We start from the raw sequence: 11,701 nt of genomic DNA, 5'->3' as shown, positions 1-11,701 counted from the left end.
GGATGGCCAAACACCCTAAATGTCATGGTAGAACTCTCATCCAATAACTGATGGAAGTGGATGCAGAGATCCTTGGCCAGGCCCCAGGTGGAGCTCCAGGAGTCCAATTGGTGAGAAAGAAGAGGATTGTATGAGTGAGAATTGTTGAGACCAAGATTGGAGAAAGCACAGGGATAAAGAGCCAAACTAATGGAAACACATGAATTATGAACCAAAAGCTATGGAGCCTCCAACTGGATCAGGCCCTCTGGATAAGTGAGACAGTTGAATAGCTTGAACTGTTTGGGAGGCACCCAGGCAGTGGGACCTGGACCTGTCCTTAGTGCATGAGCTGGCTCTCTGGAACCTGGTGCTCATGAAAGGACACTTTGCTCAGCCTGGAAGGAGGGGACTGGACCTGCCTGGACTGAATCTACCAGGTTGAGCTGAATTCCCAGGGAAGTCTTTGCCCTAGAGGAAATGGGAATGGGGGGTGGGCTGGGGGGAGAGCAGAGTAGGGGGCTGGAGAGGAGAGGACAGGGGAACCCATGGCTGATATGTATAATTAAATTATAAAAAAATCATCTTTCAAATTACATAAAACACACATGAACACACACAGAAACACATATACATGAATGGACATACACACACACACACACACACACACACACACACACATACCTCACACTTACTAAATCACTCACAAACTGCTTTTGATTTTTTGATGCTGCTGGTGCTTTTATTTACTACAGTTCCAATGAAGCAGAGAGGCATGTTTGATGAGTTGTTTGCTTCCATAAGGCCAGTCTGCGAAACCCAGGGCTCACCTATTCTTCAGAGCAGCTTATGAATCCATTCCACTCCAGGCTGAATGATAATGAAAGATGAAAATAAAAAGGAAGTATTATAAAATATAGAAGATGCCTGATATGTTAAAGATTATAATCAAACACTTAGTATTATAGATTGAGAAGAACCTGGATTGTTTGTAAATGCTGTCCTTCCCTGGACTCCAACCCAGATCTAGAATTTGAAAACTTTGAAGATGTAATCCAGAAGTGTACACATCAACCCCTAGAGTGCACCTAATTGCACTCAGGGGCAAGACATACCAAATACTAGTCTAGTTACCATTCTTTGTAGAGGAACTAAAGCTCTCTAAAAGTCACATTATTAGTCTACTTTCCAATTTGAAAATATTATATAAAAATATAAAATAACAATAACTTCATATTGTACAACACTAATACAGATATTTTCATGTGTATATTGCTATGTAGTCTTTGTATAAGTATACAGGTTTTTCTGCTAGTTTCAATGTCATGGTATTTTTTCCGTTTCTCTTAACTTTATAGGCATCATATCTATATATGTAAATATGCATATATATATATACATATATAGGTATGTATATGTTCTCACATAGTATTTCATATTTAATAAACCACAATTTTATAAATTTAATTCCAGAGTTTTCTATAACAGGCAGTATTGCAATCTTCATAATGTGTATAGTTTGATTTTCTTTCTATCAATATTTTTAAACTTTTAGAAATTTCTTAAATATTATTATCTCACTTATGACTCTTCCTACATATGCTAACTTGGGCTTTGATAAAAATTAAGATGATTATAGGGAAGATGAGGGAGGTAAATAATGAGTGAAAATGAAAAGGACAAGTTCAATACTTAATGGTAACTTGTATTGCCTTGCATTTAATATGACAATGCCTGGGCCTTTACTAAGGTAAGAACAGACAAGGAAAAAGGTAAAAGCAGAGGAAACAGACTTATGATGCAAGTCCTAAGATTATGTAACTGCATAACACTTCAACAGAAGATTAGTGAGATCTAGAAAGAGATGATACAATATAGATCAGGCGTGTCTTCCAAAGTGATTTGTATATTCATGTCCTCTCATCCGTCCAAAATACCCTAAGCTATTTGGAATAGGGGAATGGAAGGAGCGATCTCTTAGATGAGAAAAGTAGAAATTATAAATCAACAGGATATTTATCCCCCCGAAGAGAGAGCTAATCTGAAAAATGTTTAGAAACCAGAGGAGATCCTGCCACTTCTGGAAAGCTAATTTGTGTTTTCTGTTGTAAGAATCCACTTGTGTAGAATAAGTAAGTTTGTGTATTCCTGAATCTTGGTATTCTTTTTACCTGTAGTGTGCATTTTGTTTAATAGAGACTTACTTACTGCATTGAGCAAGTTCCCAGAAAATGTCTTTATGCTTCATTTAAATGTTCCCTTAGAGTTGTAATCAGGTTTAGGTTTGTTTTTTAAAAGTGTTGTATAGTTAAACATTTCTGTAAAATGACTATAAGTAAGTAAAACGTTTACTTTAAGTCACAAACTATTTCCCCCTACTCTAGTCAAAATAAACATTTTCTATTGAAATTTAAGCATTTGTTTGGCAACTTGGGTAAGCTGTTTCAATAGACTTTTCATCTTCCTTGCCTCTAAGTTCCAAATTTGAATACTGCTAAATATTGAATACTGTTAAAATCACATTAAAAGAGAATTATTGCCTAGATTATAATTGGATTTTTAAACTTTCACTTCAAAATACAACTGTCCTAAAGTTTTAAATAGTAGTAAACTTACCAAAGGAGCATATCTTGGTTTTGGAGGTGGAGGAGGCATCTTGCACTGACAGACACATTTGGGCTTACGTGACTCTCGAACAGGCTCACAAGGAGGGAATGGTAGTCTTTCTCTTGATGAAGGGATTCTACCACCTGCACTGCCTTTCCCCTTTTCTCTGAATGTAGTCTTTTTGATTGGTGGTCTGAATCCTCTTCTTGGTTCTGACATCCCCTTCTTTGAGTCTGTGGATGTGGCATCTGAATCATCAGTGGTCTTTGTAACCTTAAACCCTGATGACCCTTCAGATTCAGTATCTGAGGGCCTTACAACTTTCCTTATGCCTGCCTTGGGAGATGCATCAGATGCTGAGTCAGTATAACCACCTGTGCCCTTCATCAAATCTTTCTTGGCCTCTTTCTTTTCCTTCTTTATTTCAGATTCACTTGCACTAGATTGTACATTCTTCTTTGCATCCTTCTTTTCTCCTTTCTTTGTAATTTTCTTATCTTTCCTTTCACCTTTCTTTACTGTTGGATCACCTTCAGATTCAGAATCAGCATCAGTAGACTCTGTGTCCTTAATAGCCTTCTTCCTGTTCCCTTTAATTTCCTTCTTATCTTTCTTCACCTTCTTCAACTCTGCATCTGATTCAGAATTAGTATAGGATGCATCCTTCTTGTCATCTTTCTTTGGAAGTCTCTTTTCCTTCTTTGCACCTTTTGAGTCTACAGATTCAGCATCAGTAGATTCTGCATTTTTTTTATCCTCACTCTTTCCTTTCTTATTTTTCTTTGAATCCTTGGAGTCACCAGATTCAGCATCAGTAGACTCTGTATCCTTCTTTTTCCGGGTTTCCTTTTTTTCTTTTTTATCTTTTTTTAAGTCTTTCTTTGCACCCTTGGAGTCACCAGAATCAGCATCAGTAGACTCTGTATCCTTCTTCTTCATGGGTTCTTTCTTTGCTTTTTTCTTTCCTTCTTTTTTTGTATCTTTTGAGTCTCCAGAATCAGGTTCAGAGTCCTTTCCCTTCTTTGCAGGCTTCTTTGCAGGCTTCTTTGCATTGTTCTGTGACCAATTTGTTGACCATTCATCAAAATCTGTGGATTCAGCTCTGAACTCATTTAGAAACTTTAAGTCAGTATTTGAGCTTCTTTTGTACTCTACTGTGTCATCAAAAAATTCTTCAGTGCTCTTCTTGGAGTTTGTATTTGGATTGTTCTTCCAAAATTTAGCTTCATAATTGGCCTCCTTGGAATTAATTAAATCCTCATTATCATTGCCTGAATCCATTGCCTTGGTCATCTTGGAATTATTGGATTCTAGGTTTGTTTCTGATGTGGCATTTGAGTTCTTAACTGGTTCAATTTTGTGTGATGATTTTGACAGAAATTGTTCTGTGTTGCTTGTTTCAGGATTACCATCAGCCATTATTTTATTGGATTCCAGACTTATTGCATATAAGCTTATTTTTTCCTTCAATTTTTTCTTCAAAGTTGTTCTTATTATATCATCTTTGGGCTTTCTAGTTTCTGCCATTATATAACATTTTTGAGGATTATAAAGATATTTGAGTGGAGCCTGTGTAATGAAAGCTAGGGAAAAGGGTGGTCTTAGGAAAAGTTCTTGGAAAAGTTGGTTTATCCATATATTAATTGGTTTCTGACATTTCTCCATTTTCCTTTTCTCCTGACTCTGAAAAAATTGGGGAAAATAATGATAAGCATTTGTGAATGACTTACATTTTTTTTATTTGCAGCATAAAAATGTTTATCTTTTAATCAATCATCTATCAAAAATAGATTTTTTTCTATTTCAAAATTGTGTCTGTGTGTGTGTGTGTGTGTGTGTGTGTGTGTGTGTGTATGTGTGTATACCATGGTGTAAGTGTGGACTTCAGAGGACAACTTTGAGGTGCCAAGTTCTCTCCTTTCACCAATTGGGTCTAGGGATCAAATTCAGATCATCAGGCTATCTTGCCAGCCTTTAGTTTTCATGTTGTTTCAAGTATTCAGTAGAAGGTCCAACAATCAAATGGTCATATGAGATTGCATGATTACTATGTTGGGAAGCCTGAAGATTATATTACTATACAAATGATGCATAGCCATAGAATAAATGCACTGGTTGTAACTGTTCTTTGGGAGAGACTTTGAAATCTTTTTATATCATAATAGATTATACATGGATACTACATTTTCATTTTGCTAATGAAAGCTCCAATTTATGATAACTCCCACTTTAAAGAAGCAACAGAAAACTTGAATCTCCCACTATCAAATATCATGAATTCCAGTTTTAAGAAAACAGGAATGTTCCACTCTTTACAACTAGATTCCATTTCAAGATTTAAATTTTAGATCTGTTTGAACCACTACTTGTGGACTTGGGCTTTCCAATTTTCTTAACCTACTTACTCTGGTATATAGGGAGAACTATGTACAAATTAGGAAATGTATAAGTGTGTGTGTATGTGTGTGTATGTGTGTGTGTGTGTGTAACAACAATTACATGAATTTGAAAGAGAGAAAGGAGGGATACATGGGAAGTTTTGGAGAGAGGAAAGGAAAGGGAGAAATGATGGAATTATTGCTTTTACAGTTTTATGCTTCAGTTAAAACCAAATTGGTAGGACTGGTAAGATAACTCAGCATACAATGGTATTTACCATACAAGCAGCATGACCTGAATTGGGTTCCATAGTAGAAGAAGAGAAGCACCTCCTGAAAGCTGTACTCTAAACATACGTACCCTCATGCCAGCATTTACACAAGTGCATATTATATACACACAGAGAGACACTACTAATAATAAATCAAATAATATCAAATAATTTTGTAAAGAACAGTTATTATAATACAAGATTAAAATGTAAATAGTACATAAATATAACACAACAAGAATACTGTTTCAAAAGATAATACCAAATCACTGGAATCTTATGGAACATGAGTATCTATAGAAATTCTTATCTTCATAATATGGATATGATGTAATTGTAATCTCAAAAATGAAAGAAAAAAAAACAAGCCAGACAGTGGTGGTGCATGCATTTAATCCCAGCACTTGGGAGGCAGAGGCAGGCGGATCTCTGTGAGTTCAAGGCCAGCCTGGGCTACAGAGTGAGTTCCAGGAAAGATGCAAAACTACACAGAGAAACCATCTCAAAAAAAAAAAAAAAAGAAAGAAAGAAAGAAAGAAAGAGAGAGAGAAAGAAAGAAAGAGAGAGAGAAAGAAAAAGTTTAGTTTTAAAACATGGGGGAGCCATTTGTTCTATAGATTTATAAATTGAAAATTCTGCTTCTGAGTAGTATAATTCAAATTATATATGTCTTGTTTGTGTTTATACATGCTGTTACCAGTATATATTTAGTTTTAAAGTGATTTTTTCTATACTTACAGAAACTGCAATTTGTATTTCTGAAGATCCTGATCTCTTCTTTATATCTGGCAGAGGTGTTTTGAGAAACATCAAAACAAAATGTTCTTGATTCCATTGTCCCCTAGTTTGGCTGGCTGTGATTAGAAAAAAAATCCAGTTAATAACCAGATTCTTGCTTTGAAAAATATTGTTAAGCGAACTATATTTAAGTCAAAGTAAGTTGTAACTTGCAGTTTACCTGAAGAGCATTAGGGAATGTAAAACCATTTTCCCATTTAGCATTGGATTATGTTTAACATAAGAATTTTTATTTTTCATGTAAAATCATTTTTCACATATTGTTGGCTAAGTGTTCATATTAAACTACTGTTATAAAACAATAGGAATGAAATACAGACAAATTACAAGTGTTTGCTTTCAAATTGTCCCCTCTGACTTAATTTCTTAATGTCATTTTGATTAGATGAGTGATAATATGATTAATTCTCCCACAATTTCTATAATAAATAGCATATCACTGAGCATAAAGTAACCAGTGAAAGTGTTAATTTTCAGAGATGTCTCAGCAGGTTTACCCCTCTGCATTTAATGGTACCTCCAACCACAGGAATTAGACTCAGACATGCAAATAGTCTTGTCCATTCTATAAACTCTATAAAGACATACACATATTTGAGGTTATTCAGAAAAATCAGGAATATCAAACTGTCTGGAAACTATTACAAAAGAGAAATTGGGAACAAAATTCAAGAAAATGTTCCTAGAGAGGAGGCTAGTGAGAGATGTGGTTGCTTTTTATATATATTTGAAGAGTTGCTATATGTGGAGCCAGTCATAGTAATAATTTCAGTATAGCTGATACTATTAATAGTTAATGTTTTTTATATGTCAGGTTATGTTCTAAGACCATCACAGTTGTCAACTCAATCCTTGAAAATTCTTTTTGAATTAAATAATGCCACTGCATATTATACAAATGTGTAAAAATAACACACTGCCATATGTTAAATTCCTTATTCCAAATCACAAAGCTAGTAAAGAGCTGAATTAAGATCCTAGAGGTGATCCCTTAACTGAAGTGTTCTTTCTACGTTTACTGAGGGTGGAGCTGGAACTAATAAAAACATATGCCACTGTATGTATGCACATTTTAGTTTAATAGATGTAGGAGAGCTCTGTAAGCTTTCAGCTTCTCATCTATAACCTTACTTACCTTTTTCACTTTACGTTTTCTAATTGGAAACTTTGAGAACATGGGGCAATTTATGAGAGTAAACATTAGCCCTATATATGAAGGAAGAACAAACTAAATAAATCTCTTATTTGAAGTCAACTAAATAAATAAATTTAACACATGCATATGCATGCGTGTGTGTGTGTGTGTGTGTGTGTGTGTGTGTGTGTGTGTGTGTGTACAAGCATGTGTAAAAATTGCAACAAATTCAGGACAGTTTTTAATCTTACCACATTTACTAGGGAGTACTGGCCATTTGTTGCTACAGTGTTTAGGAATATAAACAAAAATAAATTTCAAAGAACAAATTCTTACTCAAAATGCAATCATCATGTGTTGTGGTGTTTTCTTCCTGCCTGTAAAAGATAAAGAAAACATTTTAACTGAATTTGTACTATGTGTAATCACATTATCATCATCATCATTATCTTCATCATGCATTGTCCTTCAAAACCGACACTTGGATATGTTTAATGCATTTTTTTCTCATCATCAAATTCTTCAATATAAAATTAAAAAACAAACCCAAATAATGAGATATATTTACATTTGAATACATCTATTTACACTTCCTTAAAAAGGTCAGGAAAAAATACCCAGAAAAGGCCCATTTCATATTTATCAATGAATAGCTACTATCTTTTAATTTGTTTTATGTTATTACATTTTTGCATCCTGATCACAGTGTCCTTTCCCTCCTAAGCTCTCAGCCCCTCCCCCACCTCCCCTCTTATCCCCCATCCACTCCTCCTTTCTCTTCTGAAAAGGGTAGCCCTCCCATGGGTGTCAACAAAGCATGGCATAGCAAGTTGCAGTAAAACTAAGAAGATCCCCTTTGAGTAAGGGTGGACAAGGCGACCCAGTATGAGGAATAGGGTCCCAAAAGTCAGACAGTCCCCATTCCCTCTGTTAGGAGTCTCACAAGAAGACCAAGCTACATAATTGTATCATAATATGCAGAAGGCCTATGTCAGTTCCATGCAGGCTCCCTGGTTATTGTTTTAGTCTCTGCAAGCTCCTATGAGTCCATCTTAGTTGTTTCTGTGGGGTTTCTTGTGATGTCCTTGGACCCCTCTGGCTCCCACAATCCTTTTTCCTCATCTTCAATAGAATTCCCTGAGCTCCACCTAATCTTTGTCTGTGGGTCTCTACATCTCTTTCTATCAGTTGATGATAATAGCCTCTTTGATGACAATTGGGGTATGCACCAATCTACGAGTATAGCAGACTATTGTTAGACATCATTCCACTGACATTTTTTTTCTCCAGTCATGTTTGGTTCTATCCTAGGTCCTGGGCCATCCAGCATCTGGGTCCTAGTCCTCCAGGCAGTATCATTGGTGGGCTCACCCTTGTAGTATGGGTCTCAGACTGGACCAGTCACTTCCACCCTACCCCAGAATACCCAATAGGCAATACAGATTGTAGGTTGAAGGTTATGTAGCTGGGTTGGTGTCCCAATCCCCTCCACTGGAAGTCTTATCAGGACTGAGGAAATGGTCAGTTCCAGCTATATATCTGTTTTTGCTAGGAACCTTATCTGGGGTCATTGTTGTAGATTTTTTGGAGTTTCCCTTGTACCAGCTTTCTACCTTACCCTCAAATTCCCCCTTTTCCAGTTGTCTCTTTCAGTACTCTCCTCTTCCATTACCCCTGGCCTAATCACTCATGTCCCCATCCCCACCTGTCCACAGTCCACCATTCTATTTCCTTTTCCCAGGGAGATCCTAATGTTCCCCCCTTGAGCCCTCCTTGTTACATAGCCTCTCTGGGTCTGTGAATTGTAGCATGGATATTGTCCATTTTATAGATAATATCCACTTATGAGTATATACCATATGATCCAGTAGACCCAAGTGTACTTGAGTTGTCAATGGAAGATAAGGATGCTGTTTGGCAGGGCCCTATAGGTTAATCACAGAGGAGATTAGATTAAGTCTTTACCATCATCTGCAGATAACTATTTCCTCTTTGAGAGACAGCTCTTGGCCTACTATTGGGCCTTAATTGAAACATTAGGCTACCAAATTACCTTTAAACTGGAGCCACCTATCATGAGCTGGGTATTATCTGACCCACCAAGCTATAAAGTAGGACATAAACAGCAGCAATCATTATCAATTGGAATTTTTAAAAAATTTGTGTGTGTGTAAATGATTGGGCTCAATCAGGTCCTGAAGGCACAATAAGTTAAATGAAGCTACCCAAATGCCTATGGTTTCTACTCCTCTTTCAATGCCTTCTGCTCTCAGTCATGACTGATAGGGTCTAAGGTCATGGGGTGTGCCCTGTGATCAGTTGACTGAGCAAGAGGAGACTGATGGTTCTTTATGTAATGCAGGCACCACCCTGAAATGAAGAGCTGCAGCATTACAACACCTTTCTGGGACAATCCTGAAAGATACCTGAAGGAAAATCTTCACAGTAGGTACTACACATGGTTGTACATTTTACTTGGGATGAGAAATGGCCAGATGTGAGATTGTTCACTGAATTACGAGCTATAGCCAATGGTTTGGCTGGATGGGCAGGGAATTGGAAAGAATATTATTGCAACACTGGTGAGAAAGACATTTGGAGAAGTTTGTGGATAGATCTCTTTGAATGGGCAAAGGATATAAAGATACTTGTGCCCTATGTAAATATACATCAAAAGGTAACTTCAGCAAGGAATTGAATAATAAAATAGATATGATAACACATTCTATGGAAATCAGTTTCTTTCCCCAGATGCCAGGAGCCATCTCCAGAGATGAGCAGGTCCCTGAAGAGGAGTAAGGAGTTGGCTACTGGGGGAGGGGCAGAGAGTGAGCCAGGCCACGGTGGTCAGGAGAATCTTGTAGCCTGACTGACTAGCAGCCAGAGTGCTTCTTTATTTATACAGAATTCAGTAAGCAGGGATAGTTTCATGATGTTCCAAAACATAGATCATATTTTTGTTTTTGTACATGTTTTTCACTTCCTTTTGCTCATCTTTTAGTCATCATTGATAAACCATGACAGGACAGAGTTATTATTTCCAATCATTTTCCCCTCAATTTTTGACATCATTAATAAATAGTTATAATTTTTTAGTTATAAAATCCATAACCCAATTTTTAAAATCTAGAGGCATATGAAAGCATGTTCTCAAGCTAGTGTATCTGGTTGTTTCAAGGACACTAGACCAAAACAAAATTTTCAAGCCATCCTGGGCAAATTGCCATGTCCCAAGCAGTGTATTATTAACTCTTAATAGTCAGAGTGTCCAAGAAAAGTCCTCAGGACAAAGCTACTGCAGTTATTATTCAAATACTAGCATAATACTGTGTTTATATTTTATATTTTTATAGAATTTTATATGTCTAATCCTGGCATTCTGTTGTTCTTTAGTCATATATCACCATAGTAGCTCTACATGTGCTAGCTTTTCTAAGAGAGGGAGGTCTTGACATCAAATTCTTTTATCATCTTTCTACACCATTCTCTTCCCATCAGTATAAGTTTCTGTGTGGGGCAGAGGTAACTTCAGATAATCTAACTTTGTTGCTGTATATGCTATTTAATTGCCTGAGTAGATAGTGGGAAGAGCCTTGCAATCTGATCTGTGGCCAACTCCTCTAGCCCACCAAATCTTGTTCACTTTTTTGAGTTTACTTTGTTTTGAATATATTATTTCTGTGTAAGTACAGGGACAGATGTTTCAAGAATATCTCATAGTGTCATAAACAGACCTATAGGTTCTTTATATGTGTCACAACCTCCAAGGCAACCTTCAAGTAGATAAGGATATCACCCTAATTTGGGGGAAATAGTATGTTCAGGACTGTCCTGGGGAAGCTTAGAAGCAGCATTCCTGGGGGAAGGTATGAATGATTCATAAGAAAATTTCTATCAATCCAATATCCCTAAATTGTACAAATATTGAAAGTGTCCCTAGTATGAAGCAGGTGGAGATGAAAACCAAAGGTGGTACAGTGGCCACCATGCACCTCAGCTTTGCTGACTCTTTGTCAAACAGCTGGTCTCACTTTATGACTTCTACTGCTCTCATCATATATGCATGTGGCACCCAGCTATCCCTGTCATTGGCCAATAGGCCCTGAACAAAGTGGTCATAGTCGTGGAGATAGAGGTTACACATGGTCTCAACAACATGGACTTAGGTGTAAACCTGCTCTAATGGCCATTTAGATATACCTTATTTACACTTTTGTATATTAAAATAATTGATTCAAATGAACATATATATAGATACTAGTTGGTAGCTTCATTAGACTTTAAGACAAGGTGAATGATTAAAAAAAAACACCACTCAAAGATATAGCCAGTAAAAATATTTCAACACTGTTGTCAATTTTAGATGAGTATAGATCTTTGAAAAAGAAAAATGACTATATAATAATTCTATCAGACATAATAGAAGTCTTTTTATCCTCTTTATTGGAACAATGGAATGACAAATTTTTTCTTACTCATAAAATTAAGCTTACTGGTTGTTAAATACAACAATCTTACCTTATATCTAGGTT

General features: G+C 36.4%; 1 protein-coding gene across 1 annotated transcript; it reads right to left on the bottom strand.

Moving 5' to 3' along the window:
* Positions 1–816: 816 nt before the first annotated feature.
* On the bottom strand, positions 817–11,313 carry Cylc1 (cylicin 1). The gene is made up of 5 exons (XM_036175649.1): positions 11,201–11,313; positions 7,506–7,546; positions 5,975–6,090; positions 2,596–4,269; positions 817–849 (listed from the first exon to the last, which is right to left on the bottom strand). The coding sequence occupies exons 1-5, from the start codon at positions 11,311–11,313 to the stop codon at positions 817–819; spliced, it is 1,977 nt and encodes a 658-aa protein (XP_036031542.1).
* Positions 11,314–11,701: the final 388 nt, after the last annotated feature.

The sequence above is a fragment of the Onychomys torridus genome, chromosome X, assembly GCF_903995425.1.
Source record: "Onychomys torridus chromosome X, mOncTor1.1, whole genome shotgun sequence".
Lineage (NCBI taxonomy): Eukaryota > Metazoa > Chordata > Mammalia > Rodentia > Cricetidae > Onychomys > Onychomys torridus.
The sequence above is the reverse complement of the archived record's forward strand: the minus strand, read 5'-3'. Positions and strand labels throughout refer to the sequence as shown.

Coding starts and splice junctions, on each gene's coding strand:
- Cylc1 (XM_036175649.1), bottom strand. CDS start 11,313: ATGTGTAACCTCTATCTCCACGACTATGACCACTTTGTTCAGGGCCTA. Junction 7,547..11,200: donor AGAGCAGTAGAAGTCATAAA/GTGAGACCAGCT, acceptor TATCTTTTACAG/GCAGGAAGAAAACACCACAA. Junction 4,270..5,974: donor AAATACAAATTGCAGTTTCT/GTAAGTATAGAA, acceptor CAATTTTTTCAG/AGTCAGGAGAAAAGGAAAAT.